Raw genomic sequence first — 25505 nt, 5'->3', positions numbered from 1 at the left:
TGTCTCCCTCTCTCTCTGCCCCTCCCCTGCTCATGCTCTGTGTCTGTCTCAAAAATAAACATTAAAAAAATTTTTTTAAATAAAAAGAAATAAACTGCTGTATGTCAGCATCATGGTGGCATAAGACCCTTGTTTTTTCTCCTCTTCCTGCACCCCAGCCCCCTCCCCCAACACAAATCCAGCATCCATTCATTAACAAAAGTAGCTTGTAGGAGCTGGGGGGGTCCAGCACCATATGCCAGGGGAATCTGTGAGGCGTCTCACTCACCTTTGCATTGGGTAACAGACAGACATACCGTGGTCCCAGCTGTGGTCCTTGCAGTGGCCCATTAACTTGCTGCAGTCCCTTTTAGCCATGGTCCAGGAGACCTTGGAAAACACGGACTTAGACAACCACCCATGTATGAGAGAGCCTTCATGGAAGTCCAGATTTCTACAAGTGCCCCATTAGAAAAGAAAAAGTACTGAGGGTACCAAATCAGGAGTTCCAGGATTGGGGTAGGGTGTAGGGGAGTGGGAAGAGCTTGACAGAATGGCAGAAAGGAATCTCAGAATACATGAGGGGGACACAGCTCCTACTCACTGTGTTGTGGAAACCATCAAGAAGTCCACTCAGGAGTCACTGGGTGGCCCACAGACACGACCAGTATTCTGTATTCCTCACCCTCACTGCTCCATTCCGTGGTCAGCTCCCTTTGCCTGCTTCTGAAGAGAGCAGTGAGAGTAATCTCTGGCAGACAGGGAGAGACTACAATTTTAGCAGCAGCAGGTAGTGTTACCTTTGGGAAAAGCAAGACCAGAGTCTGTTAGCACTTGGTCTGGTGCCTGGCAGGGTAGGGACAAAGCACACAAATATAAGAATTGTGCCACAAGAGGGAGCAAGAGGCATGGAACTGGCATGACCCCAGAAGATCTGAGGAAGCCTCGATCTCTAGCTGGGCTGACAGGAGGTATTTCTCCCTGGAGGCAGTTAGTAAAAACCACAGGAGGTAACTACACTTCATATGCAAAGGCAGCAAGGAAAAACTTCAAAGAAACATGAAAACAATAAGGAAACATGACTCCACCAAATCCTACCAATAATATTCCAACAACCAATACTATTCTCAAGGGATTTACCTGGAGAAGAATTCAAAATAGCTGCTTTAAGGAAAATTAATGAGATAAAAGAAAACACAGGGAGGGACCAAGATGGTACAACAGCATGGAAGGTTTTTGTGTGTGTGTGTCTCGCGTCCCTGAAATGCAGCCAGATCAACACTAAACCATCCTGCACACCTAGTAAACTGATTTGAGGATTAACAGCCCAAACCAGAGGACTCAGCAGGTACATAGCATGGAGAGGTGAACTGGGGGAGAAAGCTGCAGAGGGCAGGGAGCTGTTTTTGCTTGTGGAGAGAGGATGGAGACAGGAGGAGAGAATGGAAAGCATCCCCCCCCCCAAGCAGCTGGAGAGAAAAGAAAAAGTATGCAAGGGACTGAACAAAAAAGGGAGAAGGAGAGGTTTTAAATTCCATGAAGACTCTATGAACAGGGGGAGCACAGAATCTGAAACTCTGCAGCTCTTTACCTGGCAGTGCTCGGGTGGGTAGGGCGAATCCCCAGGAGGAGAGAGTGAGGTCCTTAGGCCACATGGGAAGAGGCAGTCCCCCTACAGGGGGGAAATTTGGTAGAGGCTGTGTGGCCACCCCACAGGCAAAGGTCCCAGCAGACCCCGGAGAACAGCCACATTTGCTGGTGGTGGAACAAGGATGTTAAGGTTGAAGCCTGGTGCCAGATGTTGTGATTTTCCATAATCCCTGAAATGCTGCTGCTACAAGATTGCATGAACTTTTGGGGGGGGGGCAGGCTGGCACCCAGCCACGGTCTCTGGGCATCAAGAGAAGCACGGTCTTGTGAATGTTCCTGGGTGTGGCCGACACCCGGCCATTGCTTGGTGAGATCCTCCTGCAGGGGTCAGAACAGGTCAACACCACGGTCCCTCAGAAGTGAGGGGTTGGGAAACAGCCTCATCTGAGATAAAACTCAGCAGGGAGCTGCCACCTGCAGCCTGTTGGCTTGGTCACAGACAGTGCAGAAGTGGGGAGTGCATGGAAGCTGGAGACAAAGGAGTGGTGCATGATAGCTGATCAGGGAGACCAGAGTTCCGATACTAGAGACTGGGTAGCTGGGTGATGCCATTTTCACTCCTTCCACGCATGTGCATACACACCTACACACGCTACAACAGTCCACCCAGTAAGCTAAGCAGCGCCATCTAGTGGAGAATAGCTGTTACACTAAGCCCGCCCAACTGGGCCAATCTTGCTCTTCAGGAACACAAGTCTCTCTGCCTGCATAGTTTATGGACTATAAAGTGCTACATAGTCCAACTTCTAGGGGAAAACGATGTGATTTCAATCGTACTTCAGTCTGTTTGCTGGTCCATCTATTCAATTTTTTTTCTGATTCTTGAATACAGAAACAGAAACAAATTATCTCTATTTTTCATTTCTATTAAATACGTCTTTAATTTTTTCTACTATATTTTTTATTTTTTTTGTAAACTTTTCAAATGCTATTTTTTTACTTCCATTATTTCATTTTATTCTATTTCATTGTATTCATTTTTTCAAATTTCCAACAGTTTCCTTTTTTCTTTTTTATCTTTCTCTTTTTTTCTCTAATCTATCAACCTCCTTTCAAAAACAAACCAGAACACACCTAGGATCTAGCATCCTTTATTTGACTTTTTCGTGTTGTTTTTAATTTGTTAATTTTAATTTTTTTCTGTTTCTTCCTTAAAAATGATGAAACGAAGGAATTCACCCCAAAAGAAAGAACAGGAAGAAATGACAGCCAGGGACTTAATCAATACAGCTAAAAGCAAGATGTCTGAACCAGAATTTAGAATCATAGTAATAAGAATACTAGCTGGGGTTGAAAACATTAAAATCCCTTTCTGCCGAGATAAAAGCTAGTCAGGATGAAATAAAAAATGGCATAACTAAGCTGAAATCTTGAATGAATGCCACGGCAGCAAGGATGGATGAGGCAGAGCAGAGAATCAGCGATCTGGAGGACAAACTTATGGAGAATAATGAAGCAGGAAAAAAAAGAGGGAGACTAAGGCAAAAGAGCACGATTTAAGAATTACAGAAATCAGTGACTCATGAAAAAGGAACAACATCAGAATCATAGGGGTCCCAGAAGAGGAAGAGAGAGAAATAGGGGTAGAAGGGTTATGCGAGCAAATCATAGTGGAAAAATTTCCTAACCTGGGGAAAGACACAGACATCAAAATCCAGGAAGCACAGAGGACTCCCATTAGATTCAACAAAAATCGACCATCAACAAGGCAGATCATAGTCAAATTCACAAACTACTCAGGCAAGGAGAGAATCATGAAAACAGCAAGGGAAAAAAGTCCCTAACCTACAAGGGAAGACAGATCAGGTTTGCAGCAGACCTATCCACAGAAAATTGGCAGGCCAGAAAGCAGTGACGAGACATATTCAGTGTGCTGACTCAGAAAAATATGCAGCCAAGAATTCTTTATCCAGCAAGGCTGTCATTCAAAATAGGAGAGATAAAAAGTTTCCCAAACAAAAATTAAAGGAGTTCATGACCATTAAACCAGCCCTGCAAGAAATTTTAAGGGGGACTCTCTGAGGGAGAAAAGATGGGAAAAAAAAAGACCAAAAGCAACAAAGATTAGAAAGGACCAGAGAACACTATCAGAAACTCCAACTCTACAGGCAACATAATGGCAATACATTCATTTCTTTTCAGTACTCACTCTAAACATTAATGGACTAAATATTCCAATCAAAAGAATAGGATAATTGAATGGATAAGAAAACAAGATCCATCTGGGTGCCTGGGTGGCTCAGTTGGTTAAGCTTCTAACTTTGGCTCAGGTCATGGTCTCATGGTTCATAAGTTCAAGCCCCACATAGGGCTCTGTGCTGACAGCTCAGAACCAGGAGCCTGCTTCAGATTCTGTGTCTCCCTCTCTCTCTGCTCCTCCCCCACTCATTCTCCCTCTTTCTCTCAAAAAAATAAAACATTAAAAAATATCTAAAAATAAAAGAAAACAAGATCCATCTATATGCTGTTTACAAGAGACCCAGTTTAGACCTAAAGACACTTCAGATTGAAAGTAAGGGGATGGAGAACCATCTATCATGCTAATGGTCAACGAAAGAAAGCCGGAGTAGCCATACTTACATCAGACAATCTAGACTTGAAAATAAAGACTGTAACAAGAGGTGAAGAAGGGAATTATATCATAATTAAGGGGTTATCCCATCAAGAAGACATAACAATTGTAAACATTTATGCTCCAAATGTGGAAAACCCAAATATATAAATCAATTAATCATAAACATAAAGAAACTCATTGATAATAATACCATAATAGTAGGGGACTTCAACACCCCACTCACAGCAATGGACAGATCATCTAAAGAGAAATCAACAAGGGAACATGGTTTTGAATGACACACTGGACCAAATGGACTTAACGGATATATTCAGAACATTTCATCCTAAAGCAGCAGAATATACATGCTTCTCCAGTGCACATGGAATGTTCTCCAGCATAGATCACATACTGGGACACAAATCAACCCTCAACAAGTACAAAAAGATCAAGGTCATACCATGCATATTTTCAGACCACAAGGCTAGGAAACTTGAAATCAACAACAAGAGAAATTTTGGAAAGGTAAATACTTGGAGACTGAAGAACGTCCTACTAAAGAATGAATGGGCTAACCAACCAGTTAAAGAAGAAATTAACAAGTTTATGGAAGTCAATGAAAATGATAGCACCACAACCCAAAACCTCTGGGATGCAGCAAAGGCAGTCATAAGAGGAAAGTATATAGCAATCCAGGTCATCCTAAAGAAGGAAGAAAGATCTCAGATACACAACCTAACCTTACACCTTAAGGAGCTGGAAAAAGGACAGCAAATAAAACCCAAAACCAGCAGAAGACAGGAAATAATAAAGATGAGAACAGAAATTAATGCTATCGAAACAAACAAACAAAAAAAAGTAGAACAGATCAATGAAACCAGAAGCTGGTTCTTTGAAAGAATTAAGAAAATTGATAAACCACTAGCCAGTTTGACCAAGAAGAAAAAGGAAAAGACCCAAATAAGTAAAATCAAGAATGAAAGAGGAGAAATCACAACCAACACAACAGAAATAAAAACAATAATAAGAATATTATGAGCAATTATATGCCAGTAAAATGGGCAACCTGGAAGAAATGGACAAATTCCTGGAACATATACACTACCAAAACTGAAGCAGAAAGAAATAGAAAATTTGAACAGACCCATAACGAAAAGGAAATCGAATTAGTAATAAAAAATCTGCCAAAAAACAAGAGTCCAGGGCCAGATGGCTTTCCAGAGGAATTCTACCAAACATTTAAGGAAGATTTAACACCTATTCTCTTGAAACGGTTCCAAAAAATAGAAATGGAAGGAGAACTTCCAAACTCTTTCTATGAGGCCAGCATTACCTTCATTCGAAAACCAGAGATCCCACTAAAAAGGAGAACTATAGGCCAATTTCCCTGATGAACATGGATGCAAAAATCCTCAACAATATACTAGCCAACCAGATCCAAGAATACATTAAAAGAATTATTCACCACGACCAAGTGGGATTTATAACTAGGATGCAGGGCTGGTTCAATATCCACAAAACAATTACATGATTCATCACATCAATAAAAGAAAGGACAAGAACCATATGATCCCCTCAATAGATGCAGAGAAAGCATTTGACAAAATACAGCATGCTTTCTTGATAAAAACCCTCAAGATAGTAGGGATAGAAGGATCATACCTTGAGATCATAAAAGCCATATATGAATGACCCAACGCTAATATCATCCTCAATGGGGAAAAACTGAGAGCTTTCCCCCTAAGGTCAGGAACAAGACAGGGATGTCCATTCTAGCCACTGTTATTCAAAATAGTATTGGAAGTCTTAGCCTCAGTAATCAGAGAACATGGAGAAATAAAAGGCATCCAAATCAGCCAGGAGGAGGTCAAACTTTCACCCTTTGCAGATGACATGATACTCTATATGGAAAACCCAAAAGATTCCACCAAAAACTTCTAGAACTGATTCATGAATTCAGCAAAGTCGCAGGATATAAAATCAATGCAGAGAAATCAGTTGCATTCCTATACACCAACAATGAAGTGACAGAAAGAGAAATCAAGGAATCGATCCCATTTACAGTTGCACCAAAACCCATAAAATACCTAGGAATAAATCTAACCGAAGAGGTGAAAAATCTATACACTGAAAACTATAGAAAGCTTATGAAAGAAATTGAAGAAGACACAAATGGAAAAAGATTCCATGCTCCTGGATAGGAAGAACAAATATTGTTAAAATGTCGATACTACCCAAAGCAATCTACATATTTAACATGATCCCTATCAAAGTAACACCAGCATTCTTCACAGAGCTAGAACAAATAATTCTAAAATTTGTATGGAACCAGAAAAGACCCTGAATAGCGAAAGCAATCTCGAAAAAGAAAACCAAAGCTGGAGGCATCACAATCCCAGACTTCAAGCTATACTACAAAGCTGTAATCATCAAGACAGTATGGTACTGGCACAAGAACAGTCAGATCAATGGAACAGAATAGAGAACCCAGAAATGGACCCTCAAATGTATGGGCAACTAATCTTTGACAAAGCAGGAAAGAATATCCAATGGAACAAAGACAGTCTCTTTAGCAAGTGGTGCTGGGAAAACTGGATAGCGACATGCAGAAGAATGAACCTGGACCACTTTCTTACATCATAACAAAAATAAACTCAAAATGGATGAAAGACCTCAATGTAAGAAAGGAAGCCATCAAAATCCTTGAGGAGAAAGCAGGCAAAAACCTCTTTGACCTTGCCTGCAGCAATTTCTTACTCAACACGTCTCTGGAGGCAAGGGAAACAAAAGCACAAATGAACTACCGGGACCTCATCAAAATAAAAAGCTTCTGCACAGCATAGGAAACAATCAACAAAACTAAAAGGCAACTGACAGAATGGGAGAAGATATTTGCAAATGACATATCAGATAAAGGGTTAGTATCCAAAATCTACAAAGAACTTATCAAACTCAACACCCAAAAAACAAATAATCCAGTGAAGAAATGGGCAAAAGACATGAATAGACACTTCTCCAAAGAAGACATCCAGATGGCCAACCGACACATGAAAAAATGCTCAACATCACTCATCATCAGGGAAATACACATCAAAACCACAATGAGATACCACCTTACACCTGTCAGAATGGCTAACATTAACAACTCGGGCAACAACAGATGTTGGTGAGGATGCGGAGAGAGAGGAGCTCTTTTGCATTGTTGGTGGGAATGCAAGCTGGTGCAGCCACTCTGGAAAACAGTATGGAGGTTCCTCAAAAAACTAAAAATAGAATTACCCTACGACCTAGCAATTGCACTACTAGGCATTTATCCAAGGGATACAGGTGTGCTGTTTTGAAGGGACACATGCACCCCAAGTTTATAGCAGCACTATCAACAATAGTCAAAGTATGGAAAGAGCCCAAATGTCCATCGATGGATGAATGGATAAAGAAGTTGTGGTGTGTGTGTGTGTGTGTGTGTGTGTGTGTGTATACACACACACATACATACACACAATGGAGTATTCCTCGGCAATCAAAAAGAATGAAATCTTGCCATTTGCAACTACGTGGATGGAACTGGAGGGGATTATGCTAAGTGAAATAAGTCAGAGAAAGACAAAAATCATATGACTTCACTTATATGAGGACTTTAAGAGACAAAACAGATGAACATAAGGGAAGGGAAACAAAAATAATATAAAAACAGGGAGGAGGACAAAAGAGACTCATAAATATGGAGAACAAACAGGGTTACTGGAGGGGTTGTGGGAGGGGGGATGGGCTAAATGGGTAAGGGGCATTAAGGAATCTACTGAAATCATTGCTTCACTATATACTAAATAATTTGGATGTAAATTTTAAAAAATAAAAAATAAAGTTAAATAAAAAAAAGATTCAGAGATCCTTGGGAAATTAATAAATCCCCAGATAATTTATGTGAAGCTGCAGTTTGCAAAAGTCGAGCATCACATAAAAATCATTATATCGTAGCTACCACATCATAACGCATAAAATAATGTCCCTCTAAAAACCAACATTTGATTCTTTTTTCATTCTAAGAAGTAGCCCGCATTTACAATTATAAACTCAGTTTCAAATATAACAACTCAGACTTGTTTTCATAGCATAGGGATTTTGCCTAGTTAAGTCCTAAGCAAGGCTTCCCCCACCCTGCCCCAGAATTTAGTATGTTTTCCTCATTTGTGATTTTTTTTTCTCATTGTCAGATAATGTGGACCTTGTATGGCTCTATCCAGTTTCTGCTGCTTCAGTGCAAATTCAAATGATTGGAAGCAAGAAAGATAAATCCTGAAAAGGTGGTCTCTGGGACAAACATTATGATATGGAAGAAAGAGCCCCGTGCACACACATATACACCACCATGCAAGCAATGGAGAAGCCCAGGAGACAGAAAATAGTAAAACATGCGACACCAAGGGGCCATGGAACATGGGGAGGAGACACTGGTTTACCTTGTGATTCAGAAGGCAGTGGACCAAGTAGACATGGACGCCCTGGAGGATGCTGATGATGGCGAAGGTCATCACCAACCTGACACGGTCCAGCATTCCTTCCACCAGAAAGAAGCCAAGGCCCCAAGAAGAGCCCAGAATGAAAACCTGAGCAACGGCTTTGAACGTCAGCATCCTGCCAAAACCAAGAAGCAGAACAACGTCAGCTCTATGGCTCACGGCAACGCTTTCTATCACATATTTACTCTTGCTTCAAGGCTTGGGACTAAGAATGTCAGACCGTTAAACATGGTAACCTCTGGCAGGAGTGTTAAAGGGATCACTGATATGTAATGCTAGCATCGTATAATGTGACTGTGATATAATTTATGCCATGTAATTATTTATAGAAAGTAATACATACACACAAAAAGTAATTTATGTTTGGTATAATGAAATGGGAAATGTTCCAACATTCATAATATTAACATAATGGCATTTATTATAATTATATACTATGAGTGTATTAACTATGTTTTTTTATTATCTGTATTCAGTTGCTGTCACAACTGGAATCCTACTGACCCTGTGGAGGGACTGCCCCTTATGCGGTTAGTCAATTCTTAGAGTGTACCTTTCAAATGCAAACCAACCAACCCAGGGCCCACACCCTCAACCACCTCCTTTATGGGGCTCTCACACTCTAGGCCACTATCCACCTGCCTTAACTACCTCAGGACCAGGTACCAGACAACCCAGGACAGCCCCTATACCCAGGAGCCCACTGGCTATTCAAACTAGTCCATCCTAAACCTGTGTACCCTGCCTCACCTCCTTTCCACACACCCCACAATAAAGGCGCTTGCCTACAATTTCCCCTGTGCCTCTGCCTGCTAGCCAACTCCGGTGTTTCCCCCAGGATATCTCCCCACTCCTGACACAGCATTCCCTTCCTTTTGGGGTCTGTGATTATAACATTATCTTTTCAATGGCAGCTATCTCCCAATCTATTGTTCTTCCTACATACCTAAATGACACCTGTGTAAAACAATAAGTTAATACAATATTAAGTACAATATACATTTCATACTATTAAGTACTGAAAATGATTCCTAGCAGAAATACATCCTTAGAGGTTCATATACTGGATAAATTTTCATTTTCACCTGGACCATATAAATTCCCCAAATTATAAAAATGGCAAAACTGAAAAAGCATTATTCTCCTAACTCAGGGTTTCTCAGCCTTGGCATTCCTGACATTGGGGGAGGATCACCTTAAAAAAAAATTTTTTTTTAATGTTTATTTTTGAGACACAGAGAGAGACAGAGCACAAGCAGGGGAGGGGCAGAGAGAGGGAGACACAAAATCTGAAGCAAGCTCCAGGCTCTGAGCTGTCAACACAGAGCCCAGCGTGGGACTAGAACACACAAACCAGGAAATCATGACCTGAGCTGAAGTCGGACGCTTAACCGACTGAGCCACCCAGGCGCCCCCCCCAATATTTTTAATTAATAGGAAATGACAGGTATTCATTCTCAAAACTTATAAAATATGTTTAGGATTTCTAAAACTCAGTGGGTATACACCTTGATTTTTTAAAAATTAGCTTCCATTTTTTTTTTTTTTCTGATCAGAGAAGCAACATATGGTCATTATCCAAAATTAGGAAAATGCAGAAAAACAAACAGAACTTATCTGAAATTCCAGAGAAGAAATTCACACACAGAGATAAGCACTATTTCCATTTTGGTGCTTATCTTCTCTAAGGTTTTGAGGGTTTTGTTTCCTCCCCCATTGGCATGCCTTTTGTATAATCGTATTTTAAAATCATGTATTAAATGTTTTTCAACATCTTGGGGCACATGGGTGGCTCAGTCAGATAAACGTTCAACATCAGCTCAGGTCATGATCTCCCAGTTCATGGATTGGGAGCCCCACATCGGGCTCTGTGTGGACAGGTCAGAGCCTGGAGCTTGCTTTGAGTTCTGTGTCTCCTTCTCTCTCTGCCCCTCCCCACTTGCTCTCTGTCTCTCTCTCTCTCTCCCAAAAATAAATAAACATTAAAAAAAAACCTAATATCTTTAGGGAAAGCTGAGTGAAGGGTATGTGGGACTCTGTACTATTTTTACAACTTCTTGTGAATTTTAAGTTATTTGAAAATGAAAAAGATAACAAGTGTTGGGAAGCATGTGGAGAAATTGGAATGCTGTGTGCTGTTGGTAGAAATACGTTGGTGTAGCTGCTGTGGAAAACAATATGGAGCTTCTTCAACATACTAAGAATATAACTGACATATGATCCAACAATCCCACTTCTGGGTACTTATCCTAAAGAATTGAAATCTGAATCTCAAAGAGATACACATACTCCTATGTGGGGAATAACAGGAATTCCCTGAACTTGCACTGATGGATTAACAAGGCATAAAGAAGTAGAAAGTCACAGGATGCATGCATCCAAGATCAGGTAAACAAGGTTAGGTAAACAGGGCAAAGGCCCCCAGTATAGGACACAAAGGTACAGGAATAAGAAATCTCAGGATGGAAGCATCCAAAATGAGGTAAACAAGATTAGGTATTCAGGGCAGAAACGCCCCCCAGCTTAGTACAATAGCAGAAAGCTGCTTTTACAGGAAGGAAGGACGAAAATGGGAAAAAGGACTTTAGATCAGCAGCAAAGTCTCCCAGAGCCTGAGCTAATTAACAAAAGAAAGATGCCTTGTTGACCCTGAGGTAGCATGCTCTTTATTATCCCCTAGGCAAGTTTAGGTAAACAAAGGTGGGGCCTCATGTCTGCTGTAAACAACCATCCCCCCGGGGCCAGGAGTTTGTTCTGTATTAACCCAACCGTCTAACACCACATATCTTCAAAATCCCCTTTCCCCCATGCCCATGAGTTAATGTTCACAGTTTCATTGTCTTTTTGTGCTTATAAGCCTTCTGATCCTAATAAAAATGGAGCAAGGACCCTTACTCAGAGCTCTTGTCTCCTCCCAGACATAAGCCTCTCTTGCATTTCAATCCTGCATTGCTGGACAGGAGAGAACTCCAGACCCAGAGTCTACGACACTCCTACATTCATTGCAGCATTATTCACAATAGCCAAGATGTGCAAACAATCTAAGTGTCCGTTAACAGATGAATGGATAAATAATTTATGATAGAAATAGCTAGTTGGATAATCAGATGGACACAGTGGAATATTATTTAGCCCTAAGAGAGGGAAACCCTACAATATGTGACCACATGGATTAACCTTGAGGACGTTACACTAAGTGAACTAAGCCAGTCACAGAAGGACAAATACAGTATGATTCCACTTACATGAGGTACCTAAAACAGTCAAAGTCAAGTCAAATTCATAGAAGTGGAAAGTAGGATGGTGGTCTCAGGAGATGGTGAGGGGGAGAGAGGCTATCAGGAGTTATGATTCAGGAGGTATAAAGTTTGGGTCATGCAAGGTGATTATGTTCTAGACCTCTGCTGTATGACATCATGCCTATGGCCGACAACACTGCATTTTACACCTAAACTTTTACTAACAGGAATAGAGCTCATGTTAAATATTCTCATTATAATTTCAAAAAGGTGATTGACCTTGGCCAAAATTATTTCTTTTGGTTTTGAACTTTAAAAAAATATTTATTTTTATTTTTGTAAATATAATTATTGTCAAATTGGCTAACATATAGTGTAAAATGTGCTCTTGGTTTTTGGGGTAGATTACCATGCTTACATACGATACCCAGTGCTCATTCCAACAAGTGCCCTCCTCAATACCCATCACTCACTTTCCCCTCTCCCCCATCCCTCCTCAACCCTCGGTTTGTTCTCTGTATTTAAGAGTCTCTTATGGTTTGCCTCCCTCCCTCTCTGTAACTATTTTTTTCCCCTTCCCTTCCCCTATAGTCTTGTTAAGTTTCTCAAGATCCACATGAGTGAAAACATATGATATCTGTCTTTCTCCAACTGACTTGGCCAAATATTTTTTAAAAAGCCACATCATCAGTGGTGCAGGCAAGATAAACATCAGAAACTTTATTTCATGTGATGTCTCAGTTTCAACTCAGATGTTACTCTTTCCACAAGAAAAGGGTCTACAATCTCTTGGCATGTTCTGCCTTAAGTTCAAGGACTCTAGAGAAAATTTAAACAGGTCATTATCAAATTATCCCTTTGTCACATCAGTGAAACATATTTTCTACATTCAAAGTAATGACAAAAATTATAAACCCACCAAAATAATAACAAAAACAGGCCCCATGAGGCTCAAAGGAAGCTGATCCAGCAGCTGAAAAAGAGAATAAACAACTTTCCAGCTCTTCATAAAAAGAAGAAAATGCACTTAAAAAACCTTTCCCTAAACTAAAACATTGTGGGAAAAATGGGTACAGCAACTGGGTCAGGGGGAAACAAATAATATAATAGGTGACAACCATTAACACTGAGAAAAAATTAACAATGATTAGCATTCATGGAAGACTTACCTTCTGGGCATTGTAACCCCGGACATTCAGTTAAGCATAGAGGACTCAATGAATGCCACCATGTCCTTCCACTATCAGAATTCAGTTACAAACTCAGAGCAGGGGCTTTGAATAGACCAGAGCTCCCCTGCCTTGGCTCTACTGGCATTTTGGGCCCGTGGTTCTTCACTGTGAGTTTGGCCTGTGCATCACAAAACATTTAACAGCATCTCTGGCCACCCCCTCCCTCAAGTTGTGACCACCAAAAAGGTCTCCAGACACTGCTGAATGTCCCCTGTGGGGCATGAAATCACCCCTAGTTGAAAACCACTGGAATGGACCAAAAATAGGATAAATGTATATTTGGCTTTCGGTAACAAAAATATTTAGTTTCAACTCCAATTTTTATCCATAAATTACAGTGCCTTTTCAAGTTGTATTTCAAAAGGAAGTTGTTCACTGATTAGTTCAATGGATACTCTTGTGCGTTATTCCTTTTCCAAAAGTTATCAACACCTTAAACCCAGGATTGCCCACTTGTTACTAAATTTAATTTTGCAAGATAGAAGAAATTAAAAAAGAAGGTCAATTTGTAGGTGTGATAGGATAATGTGAGCCTCTCTCCACCCCCAAAATATCCATGTTCTCATGCTCAGAACTTGTGAATTTCTACTTTGTGACACAAAAGGGACTCTGCAGATATAATTGAACATAAGGATTTTGGAATGGGGGAGATTATCCTGGGTTACCTGAGTGGATCCAATGTAATGACAAATGTTCTTACAAGGGGAAAGGGGAGACAGAAGAAAGTCAGAAAGAGATGTGAAGGATGGTCAGAGATGTGCAATGTTGCTGGCTCTGAAGATAGAGGATGGGGGACATAAGCTGAAGAATGTGGGTGGCCCCCAGAAGCTGGAAAAGCCCCTAGAACCTCAAGAAGGAATGCACTTTGCTGGCACCTTGACTTTAGCTAAGTGATACCCGGTTGGACTTCTGACCTACAGAATTCAAAATAAGATAATAAACTTGCGTTGTTTTAAGTCACCAAGTTTGAGCTAACTTGTTAGCACAGCAATAGGAAATTAATACAGTAAGACATCTAAAAAGTCAAATAACATATGACAAACGAAGTTTACCTCTCAGTGGTTTCCCTGACCACACTATTTAAAATTATCAGCTCACATATATTCCCATTTCCCTAGTTTGCCTCTCTGTGGTGGCACCTATTGTAGCCCAATATCATATTCCATGTCTATTTGCTTATTGTCTGCTTTGCTTCCTGGGGTGCCCACAGCACCTACAACAGAGCAGGTAGTAGATGTTCAATACATGGGAGTTCATACATATATTATTACTTCCTCATGACAAAGACACCGTGGTTACTTAGTATGTATCCCATAACTGCTGTGTCCAACACCTGTAGACACAGCTACAATCAGAGCTGGGACCCCGTAGCCAAAAGGATACATGAACTTCTTGAACTTCCCCGTAATGATGTAGTTGGCCACCTTGAGGTTTCTGACGGTTAGGAAAAGCTGTAGCCCTTCAAGGGGCATCCAGGTGAAGGAGGCCAGGTAGAGGGAGTGCAGCACACCAGCGATGATGGAGCATAGCACCTGCAGGGGAGACAAGGGTTGGGAGAATCTGATAGGTGCACGGAGAACAATGTCCACCATTCCCTGGGGAAGGGGGATGCGAGGTAAACAGAACACAGTTGAGCAGAGCAGGATGCTTAGGTTGACTCCTGATACTTCTCTACGTCAGCTCATGGTGGCAAACTCAAATGCCTGTGGAGGGTCAGGCAGGCAGCATGTATCTGTCAAACAGGCCACCGTTAGGGAATGAATAAACAGGGGTTGGAACTGTGCCACGTGACCCGTCTGGAAAGCCACATTACTTTCAGCCTCAGCAATGGTTTCCACACAAGAATGTGAGCTCAATATCGCCAGTGCTTCCATTCTTAAAAAAAAAAAATCAAAATACAAAAACCTGGAAATCTGGATTGTCGTGCAAAATCTCAGTTTTTAAATGCAGGCAGCTTTTTTTTTTTTTTAACGTGGTAAAACATACAGAACACAACACAAAATTTACCATCTTAACCATTTTTGAGCAGATGGTTCTCAGTCCAGTGGATGCTTATGAATCTTAACCACCCTACCTGACTGCGTGTCTCACTTGTAAGGTAAATGAGAAGAGGAAGGAAAAAGATCATTTTTGATGTCAAGGCAATGTGATTTCCTGGAGAAGAGACTATATCTGTTGAATTCCCAACTAATAGTTCTTTTGTCCCTTGTAATTGTCCTCATCACCACCACAGATAACGTTGACAGATATCTACATTTGCAGGCACCATTGTACAGACTCAACATAGAATAACTCGGTTAACCCCCACAGCAATCTGTGGTGTAGGTTCTGTTACTGTCCCAGATTTATGTGTTAGGGGACAGAGAAACAAAGAGGTTAAGTAACACCCCCCCCAAATACAGTATGTACACAAAAATGTTGGCTGACTGTTCTTTGAATGACACATAAAAAGATTTGCCCTATCAAACTTTACTATAATGAACAACTTTACTATAATGGGCCCCACTGGGAGGTATAAACGGGGCCAAAATACTTTCACACATTCAATCATGCCCACAAAGTTTGATTACATGCTGGAGACAAAGTCTATTTCTCTCCTTAATCTAGGTCTAAGGGTGTTTGTAAGAAAAAAAAAAAGATATCCTATGTTCAGCCAGGAGCTGGAAAAGAGGGAATGGTGTCTGAATACTGCTTAGGAATATCTTTGATAGGAAATAAAAGGGCAGCAAAAATATATTCTAAGTGCTCACCACTGCTTGTGTCCTGAAATTCCCATCTAATTGAATTTTTTAAAAAAATCAAAGGTCAAGCCTAAAAAGTAACAGTATCTAAAGTTTGGGGATGCTTACCATGTGTCAGACTTTTTTAAAAAAAAGCTTCTATTATGGTAAAAAAAATGCATAACATAAAATTTACCATCTCAACCATTTTTGAGTGGACAGTGCAGTAATGTTAAGTATATTCACATTGTTGTGTAACCCATCTCTAGAATTTTTCCATTCTGTAAAACTGAAGCTCTATACCCATTAAAACACAACTCTTCATTTCTCTTCCTGTACCACCTGGCACACACCCTTATACTTTCTGTTTCTATGACTTTGACTACCCTGGGGACCTCATGCAGGTGGAATATTACAGTAAGTAAATACTGTCTTTCTGTGTTTGGCATATTTCATTTAGCATAGTGTCCTTAAGGTTCATCCATGTTGTTGCATATATCAAAATTGTGTTTCTTTTTAAAGTGAAATACTATTCTGTATTATTTCATATGGTAGTACTAGGTTCAAGGTTTTGAGGAGCCATCATACTATTTTCATAGTGGCTGTGCTATTTTATATTCCTAACCAGCACTACACAGTGGTTCCAGTTTCTCTATGTCCTCACGCTGTTTTTTTTTTTTTTATATATAATATCTATACTAATGGGTGTGAGGTGATATCTCATTGTGGTTTTGATTTACATTTACCTAATGGTTAGTAACATTCAGCATCTTTTCATGTGCTTCTTGGTCATCTGTATAGCATCTTTGGAGAAATGTCTATTCAGATTCCTTGCCCTTTTTTTTTTAAATCGAGTTATTTTGTTCTTGTTGAATTGTAGACATTCTCTATGTATGCTGGATACTAATCCATTATCAGGTATTTTCTCCCATTCCCTGGGATACCTTTTCACTCCATTGACTGTATCCTTTCACATGCAGAAGTTTTTAGTTTGATATACTCCATTTGTCTATTTCTACTTTTGTTTCCTGTTTTTTTGGGGTCATACCCAGAAACACTTGTGGAATCCAATGTCATCAAGCACTGCTGCCATGTTTCTTCTAGGAGTTTTATAGTTTTAGGTCTTACATTATGTCTTTGATCCATCTTGTGTTCATGTTGTATATGGTAGGTGTCCAACTTCACTCTTTGGCATGCAGATATCCAATACTCCCAGTACCATTTGCTGAGGTTGGTTAGTATTTTAAGGGCTTTATATACATTGACTTATTTGTCCCACATGTCAACAATGCATGTTGCTATTATCAGTAGCAGAACCACAGCATTCTGGGCTGAACTCAGCATGGAAGGCTGGTAACTTTCCTAAGAAGTGAGTGGGAAGGGAGGTGGGACTTGAATGCATACTGTTCAGCTCCAGAAGCTATAATCTCCCTTTAGTGGTTTAAAAAATATCCATCAATTCTTGGGGCACCTGTGTGGCTCAGGTGGTTAAGCATCTGACTCTTGATTTCAGCTCAGGTCATGATCTCATGGTTTGTGCGATTGAGCCCTACGTCATGCTCTATGCTGACAGTGTGGAGCCTGCTTGGAATTCTCTCTCTCCCTCTCTCTCTGCCCCTCCCCACCTCCAAAATAATAAATAAACATTTTAAAAAAAGAAAAAATGTCCGTCAATTCTTTGGCACTCCCATCAAAATGCCAAGCCTAATTCTACTCCCTTAAGTACAGTCTCTCACGGAGCACTCACAGAAGCGAGCTGCCATGCCATGAGGACATTGAGGCAGCTCTCAGAGAGCCCCAGGTGGCGAGAAAGAGGCCTCAAGCCAACAGCCACGTGGGGGAATGACCTTGAAAACAAAGCCTTCAGCCTCAGTGAAGCTTTCGGGTGACAAACCCCAGCCAACATCTTTACTGCAACCTGATGAAAACCCTTGAGCCAGAACCATCCAAAGAAGCCATTCTGGATTCCTCACTCCCAGAACCGAGTGAGATAATAAATGCATATCATTTTAAGTTGCCAAGTTCTGGGGGTAATTAGTTACACAGCAAGTAGAACCCCTTTGAAGAAAGCAGAATCATTTTTAATTTTGGCAAAGTTCTGAAATCTAGAAACTCTATTGAAATGTGCCTGGTATGATGCCTGCTTGTGGCACTTAAGAAGCAACTCAAAAATACCTAAGGACTGTCACTCATCTCCTGTGCTAGCTCTGGATTGGTGCCTTCTTAAAACCTGACCACTTTTATTTGGACCAATTTGACCAGTCAGATCGGTCCAGAGCCTTGGAGGACAGTTGAGGGGCTGATTCTGAAGTTATCTCCCCAGTACAGCTCATGGGTACCCCAATTTCCAAGGCACCACATCACCTTTGGCTCATTTTGGATTTTGCAACACCATGTCTCATAGATGAGTGACACTCTTTTTTAAAAAAAAAAGTTTATTTATTTATTTTGAAAGAGCACAAGAGTGCAAATGAGCAGGGTAGAGGCAGAGACAGAGAGGGAGAGAGAGAATCCCAAGGAGTCTCCTCCCTCTCAGCTTGGAGCCTGATTTGGGGCTTCATCTCACAAACTGTGAGATCATGACCTGAGCTGAATTCAAGAGTCAGACATCTAATTCACTGAGCTTCTCAGGTGCCCCAAGTGAGAATCTACCTCATTTTTATTTTTTTTTAATTTTTTTTTATTTATTTTTTTTAGCGTTTATTTATTTTTGAGACAGAGAGAGACAAAGCATGAACAGGGGAGGGTCAGAGAGAGGGAGACACAGAATCTGAAACAGGCTCCAGGCTCTGAGCTGTCAGCACAGAGCCCGACGCGGGGCTCGAACTCACGGACCGCGAGATCATGACCTGGGCCGAAGTCGGCCACTTAACCGACTGAGCCACCCAGGCGCCCCTCTACCTCATTTTTAAAGACTTCTCACTGGTGAATTCTTCGGCATGGAAATATTCTCATTTAATTACAAAATGCCTCCGGATGTAATAGAGTCACCTGGTTGTCACACACTTTTTCATGGTAAAATGCGAAATTAATGGATATGGAGAGTGAGGTGTTCTTCCTGGATCCTGTTGTACCACTTACTACCTTGGAGTTCAGGTAGAAATTATGCAATTTTTCCTTCATCATTAGGTTTTCCTCAGATGCAAAGCTCTCATCAATTATGGAGACCAATAGAAGCATAAGATATAAATGCAACAGCACTTGGGATAAAGAAGAAAACTGCACCTAGTTTCAATGATGCCCATTTGATGGCAAAATAAATGATGTAAGGGATCATCTGTGTTAATGCTCATTTTTGAATAGGATGCTAGACCATTGGAAAAAAATAATTTTTGCTCCCATTTATTTAGCCTTTTGGGACAATTTGTCGAGCCATTCACATAAGTCATAATTATTTAATGTTTAATGTATTTTTTCTTTTAAATGATAATTTCATCCTTACTCCCACTCTTAAGCATAGGCATAATTTTCTTCGGCATTTTACAGTCAAGGAACAGATTAAAGATATTAAATAACTAACTTTATGTTGGAGCTAGGAAAAGGTGAAGTCATTATTATATTCCTGAAAATTTTCGAGCTAAGTCAATGAATCAATGGAAGGAATGAAGGGAGAGGGGAAGGAAAAAAGGAAGGAAGGTGAGAAAGCAGGAAGGTTAGTAGATAGATGAGTGGGTAAGTAGATGGATGGCAGAATGGATAGAGGCATGGGTGGATGGATGGATGCAGGGAAGAATGGATGGGTGGATGAATGGGTGGATGGAGAGAAGGAAGGAAAGGGAAGGGACAGAAAAAGAGGAAGAAAGAAGGAAGGAAGGGAGAGAGAAAGAAGGGGATACAGGAAGAAATGAAGGAGGGAGCAAGGAAGTGAATGAGGAGGAAAAGACTGCTAGCAGGTAAATTCGCAGGAGAGTAAGGTCTTATGAAAAGTAATCAAAGAAAAATCGTAAAGGTAATGAAAGATAGACTATGCACAGTTTTAAAAATGAGCTAGACAAATATAAAATCATTATGATGTACACTTGAAACTAATATAATGTTCTGTGTCAATTATACCTCAAGTAAAAATTTTTAAAAATTATGTTTTTATTTCTATGTATTTTTTAAGTTTATTTATTTATTTTGAGACAAAGAGGGGGGGGGCAGAGAAAGGGAGAGAGAGCCCAAGCAGACTCCCTCCTGTCAGCGTGGAGCCCAAAGTGGGGCTCGACCCCACCAACAGTAATATCATGACTTGAGCTGAAATAGAGCCAGACACTTAACCTACTGAGCCACCCAGGCGCCCCCAAAATTTTTAAAAATTGTAAAACTTAAATAAAAAATAAATGCATAAAATATAAACAGATATTCAGAAGTTAAAATAAGAGAGTGCTAAAAGGTTTGTCAACTTTCTCTAGGAAATTGGGAGCCATTCACTGTTCAGGTGCAAGGAAAAGACATTCACATTTAAGAAAACCAGCCTTGAGCAGGGTAGAGGCAAGTTAAGCCAGGAACCAACCTGGGAAATCAATATCCCCTCTAGTCTCGCTCCAACACATCCCAAGTAAACAGAATAGGAAATTGGATGCTTTTCTTTTTCTGGCTATGAAAGCCCAATGCGAATCTCCCAGACTCTGGCTTTATATTGTCGTCGCAGAACTTACTAAGTAACAATAAAGGGCTTCTAGGAACTGCTTTATAGGAGCAACATGAAATTCCATTGGGAAGATTCTTGGACTACTGTCTAAATTCTAGGGCCACCATTTACTCTACCTCCCAAGCTTTCCTGCTCAATGGTGGTTCAGTGAACATCCATGGTCTGTTTTTCCGCCTTCAGCCTGAATGTCTTCTTCAGTGTGCAGTTCTTAAGCGTCCCTGTTTCAATGGCTGAAACACAGAGAATGTTTGGTCAACAGCAACATCCACTTGCCCGCCTGCTCCAATATGATAATCCTCTGCACCAAATACCAAAAAGAAAAGCCTGAATGCTCATGGACTGACTACTCCTGATTACTGTGGAGAAAAAAGGCCAACCCCCCCTGGGCATTTAGCCAAGTTCAAAAAGTAAACTAGGAATTAACCAGCCACCTTCACTCTTTATTACTATCGTGATAAAATACACATAACAGGAAATTTACCATTTTAACCATGGGTAAGCACACACTTCAGTGACATTAAGCATATTCACATCCTCACCATCCATCTCCAGAACCTGTTCATCTTCCCAAATGGAAACTCTGTTCCCAGCAAACACTAACTCCCCTCCCCTAGCCTCTGGATCCCACCATCTACTTTCTGTCTCTATGGATGGGTCTCCCTTGGGGACCAACTATGAGTGGGATAATACAACATTTTTTCTTTTGTGTCTGGCTTGTTTCACTGGGCATAATGTCCCCAAGGGCCATCTGTATTGTAGCAGGTATCAGAACGCCCTTTCTTTTTAAGACTGAATAATATTGCATTGTCTGGATGGACCACATTTTGTTTCTCCATTCATCTGTCCATGGTCACTTGGGTTGTTTCCACCTATTGGCTACTGTGAATAATGTTGCTGTGAACATGGATGTATAAATATCTCTTTTAGTTCCTGCTTTCAGTTCCTTGGAGTGTATACCCAGAAGTGGAATTTACGGGTCATATGGTAATTCTGTGTTTAAGTTTTTTGAGGAACCAAAAAAGTTCCATCTAGTTACACCATTTTACATTCCCACCAGCAATGCATAAGGGCTGCAATTTCTCCACATCCTCACCAATGTTTGTTATTTTCTGTTTTCTGATACTAGCCTTCCAAGTGGGTGTGGGCTGTTGCCCTTTGCTCTTCAACCCAGCACTGAATCACAGGCCAGGAAGGGAAGGCAGAGCAGACAGAACAATTTCCAAATCACCAAGAGAGGCAGTGCATTCAAAACGATGTTGGCAAGAACCATGGTGTTTGGGATTCCGATTGCTATGTGTGAGGTGCTATGGGTGACCTGGGACCAGTGGCTTAATCTTCCCTATCTCCAATTTCCTCATCTACAAGATTGGGATAATAATAGCGACTGCCTTAAGGAGTTACCATATGATTACAGGAAATCATTAATGCACATACCCTTTGGGCACCTATTATGAGCCAAGCCATAGCAGTGAATGAGACTGGTGAGGTCCCTTAGCCTCATGGATTGCAGAAAATATGCACTCTGGTTTAGCTCCCTTGCGTTTTTTTTTTTTTTATCAGCATACACTCCATGAAAAGGGAAAGAGTGTACTCAGTGCTTCCTTTATGTACACCTTGATTAATGTCAGTATCAAGCTCTGAGAGAACCTTCCCACCCAGCTGTAGGTAACTGAAGTTTCCCTATGCCCTCTGCTCTCTGAGCCTAGAGCCATGAGGAACCACAAAGGACTCAAAATAATATACCCCCCATGGAATGAAATACCAGCATCTGCACACATTCGTATCAAAAATCAACCTTCCCAGGGGCACCTGGGTGGCTCAGTCAGTTAAGTGCCTGACTTCGGCTCAGGTCATGATCTCCCAGTTTGTGGGTTCGAGCCCCGCATCGGGCTCTGTGCTGACAGCTGGGAGGCTGGAACCTGCTTCGGATTCTGTCTCCCCCTCTCTCTCTGCCCCTCCCCTGCTCTCACTCTGTCTCTCTTTCTCTCTCTCAAACATATATAAACACTAAAAAGAATTTAAAGGGGCGCCTGGGTGGCTCAGTTGGTTAGGTGACTGACTTTGTGGGTTGGAACCCCGCGTCGGACTCTGTGCTGACAGCTTCTGATTCTGGGTCTCCCCTTCTCTCTACTCATGCTCTGTGTCTCTCTGTCTCTCAATAATAAACATTAAAAAAAATAAAAAGAATAAAAAAAAAACCCTTCCATCCTTAACATTAAGAGTAAAGTCAAGTTCTTGGCAACATTAGTATATTTAAAATAGGAATAGCATATTTTACACACATACACACACAAACACACACAAAATAAAGATCATATGAATGGTATCACTGCAAATTTATTTTTTTTGAAGAGGAGGTTAGGATATCTTGACCTCTATATATGTGTGTGTGTATGTGTGTGTGTGTATATATATATATACATATATATATTATATATATGTATATATATATACATATATATATTATATATGTATATATATATAATATACAATAATATACAAGTATAACATATACACATATAGGAGCATATGTAACTTATATGTATTTTATATAATGGATAATTATATATTATATAACATTTATATATACAAGATTTCTAGGTATAGAAACAGAGACTCAGTAAGATAAAGATACTAACCCAAGGCCATGCATCTACCAGGTGTTCTTTTAAACCCAGGTCAGTCAACTAGGTCTGGCCCTTAAGCAGTATACCGAGTACTTCTCAACCCAGGCAGTATATCAGAATCACTTGGGGGGCTTTAAAATTACTGATGCTCAGGCTCCATCCCCAAGTGGGTCTTCCACTAGTATTTTCCTTTTTTTAATGTCCCACATGATCCTAATGAGCGTCCAATGCAGGAACCACCTCACTGAGCATGGTGGAAAACTAAGATGGCACTCCATGACCCACTCCCCAGTCTCCTGGTATCCACACCTTGGTGGAAGTGCTTCCTTTTATATTTGGGCTGGTCTGGCAACTTGCTTCTAACCAATAGAATATGGTGAAAGTGATGGGGTATCATGTTCACGATTATGCTACGTAAGGCTATAACTCCCACCTTGCTAGCAGACGCTTTCTTACTGACTTTGATCAAAAAAGCTGTCTTAGAAAGAGGCCCACGTGGGCCTGGGGGAGGCCTCCAGCCTCCGGTCAGCAAGAAACCAAGGCCCAAGACATCCCACAAGGAACTGAATCCTGCCAACAAACCATGTGAGCTTGGAAACAAATTCTCCCTTGTTCATGCCTTCAGATGAGACTCCAGACCTGGTCAACACTTTATTTCAGTCTTGTGAGACACCCAGAAAAGCCATGCCCTGACTCCTGACTCATGGAAACTATGAATTATAAGTGTGATGTTTGTGGTCCCTTGTTATGCAACAATCCCTAACTAATACACTAAGCTAGAGTAGCTTTCTCTGACTCTCCAGAATCATAGATGGTTTATATTATCTTCTTGCTGACCTGTATTTCCTCGAAAATTTTTAAGACATAAAGAGATGTCTCTAATCTAAAATTAAAGCCACATCTTCTTTATTTCTTCTGACATCGTAGTACCTAATGAAATTGGCTAGCTCCAAACTTTGGACTGTGGGTCCATGAAGAAAACAATAACATCAATGAAATTCCAGAATGACCAGCTGTTTGTGTACTGGTTGAGAGAAGAATGCACATTTGGACCAAGTTGGAGAGTCCAATTCCTGGCTCTTCCAACATTTAGGAGGCCAAGACCTTATACACTTTTTTCTGAAATAGAGGTGGGAACATCTATACTCCAGCACAGCCAGGAGGATTTTGTGGGGTGATGTACAAACTCGTTAGAACAGACCTGGCAATGGGCAAGGGGAGATGTGCTTACCAGCGTTGTGATTCCTTACTCATACTGCCTTTCCACCTTCCGTGTTTCTTCCATATCTCTGGATGCAGCTGCAAGGACAGCCCTCCTCCACACTCTGCAGGTAGAGTGTAACTAGCACTGCTTTCTTTTTGTGCTTTCCAGCGGTTAACTGGGAAGTGAGGTTTGTGAGAACAAGGTAGGAATCCCTGATGCCCTGTCAGAAACAAGGCTTGTTATATGAAGGGAAGAAGCCTTTGCAAGGTCAACGCCCTTTATTCAAACAAATTTGAGCTTGCATTTTGGCAGGATAAGTCTACCAATAGCCCGGAAGCCCAGTATCAGGCACTGGAAAAGCAAAAGCATGCTTGGTTAACACTTATTCCATAATAAAACCGGTTTGCTCCTCTTAGACTTTTGTGGCACATCTTTCTGGGTTAAGATTTTTGCTTTTCATTGCCTTTCCCCAACATTAAGCCATGTGATAAACAAAATTTGACATGAACCATGAAAGAGGAGGTACTTCCTCTCATTGACAGAGGTTTGAGAGGGCTTAAAGCTTTTCTGGGACTGTCCCACACCCCCCTATGTGTATGAGCTCCGAAGTATCTCTGTGAAATAAGATTCCCCTGAATTTGCAAACCCCACTTGAGACCAGTTCTGAGAATCTTCACTTGATTAGTATCCTAAGAAGGGAAGTCTCAGTAGACTCAGTTCCTTAGCATGTCTGTCTTTCAATACTTTCCAGTTTTATAGTAGTTTTTGGTTTTTATTCGGTTAAGTATCCATCTACACTGGTCAAATATTCCAAAGTTGTAGTTATGTAGGATGAATAAGTCTTGACACCTAATGTACAGCATGATCACTTTAGTTAATAGTACTGTAATATATATTGGACATTTGCTAAAAGATTTCAGGCACATTCGCATGTGTGTGCACACACACACAGGTAAATGTGAGGAAATGGATATGTTAATTAGCTTGAATATGGTAATCATTTCATTATGTATATGTATATCAAACTATCATGATGTACTCCCTAGATATATAAAATTGTTGTTAAAAAACATTTTAGGGGTGCCTGGGTGGCTCAGTCAATTAAACATCCAACATTTTGATTTCAGCTCAGGTCATGATCCCAGGG

At 40.7% G+C, this 25505-nt stretch overlaps 1 protein-coding gene and 1 long non-coding RNA gene across 5 annotated transcripts in view; both read right to left on the bottom strand.

Annotated features, from left to right (window-relative positions):
* Positions 1 to 3: 3 nt before the first annotated feature.
* On the bottom strand, positions 4 to 14217 carry LOC124524612 (uncharacterized). 4 transcript variants are annotated; one of them, XR_006965277.1, is made up of 5 exons: positions 12862 to 14217; positions 8644 to 8818; positions 584 to 705; positions 297 to 433; positions 4 to 43 (listed from the first exon to the last, which is right to left on the bottom strand). It is a non-coding gene; the product is annotated as an uncharacterized LOC124524612 (long non-coding RNA). The 4 variants fall into 4 exon arrangements; XR_006965279.1 differs by having other exon boundaries at positions 297 to 369; XR_006965280.1 differs by having other exon boundaries at positions 7 to 43; positions 269 to 433.
* A 15-nt stretch (positions 14218 to 14232) lies between these two features.
* The window catches only part of LOC124524611 (adhesion G protein-coupled receptor E4-like), a 77427-nt gene continuing 66154 nt past the window's right edge, over positions 14233 to 25505 (bottom strand). Inside the window, exon 17 of the mRNA XM_047096947.1 lies at positions 14233 to 14706. Within this exon, the coding sequence (XP_046952903.1) occupies positions 14470 to 14706 (237 nt within the window). The 3' untranslated portion in view covers positions 14233 to 14469. The remainder of the gene's footprint in view (positions 14707 to 25505) is intronic.

This window comes from Lynx rufus, unplaced genomic scaffold (genome assembly GCF_022079265.1).
Source record: "Lynx rufus isolate CCGP_SWC_20201006 ecotype Redwood Valley unplaced genomic scaffold, mLynRuf1.p SCAF_4, whole genome shotgun sequence".
Taxonomy (NCBI): Eukaryota; Metazoa; Chordata; class Mammalia; order Carnivora; family Felidae; genus Lynx; species Lynx rufus.
Note: the sequence above shows the minus strand (reverse complement) of the source record. Positions and strands in the feature narration are given on the sequence as shown.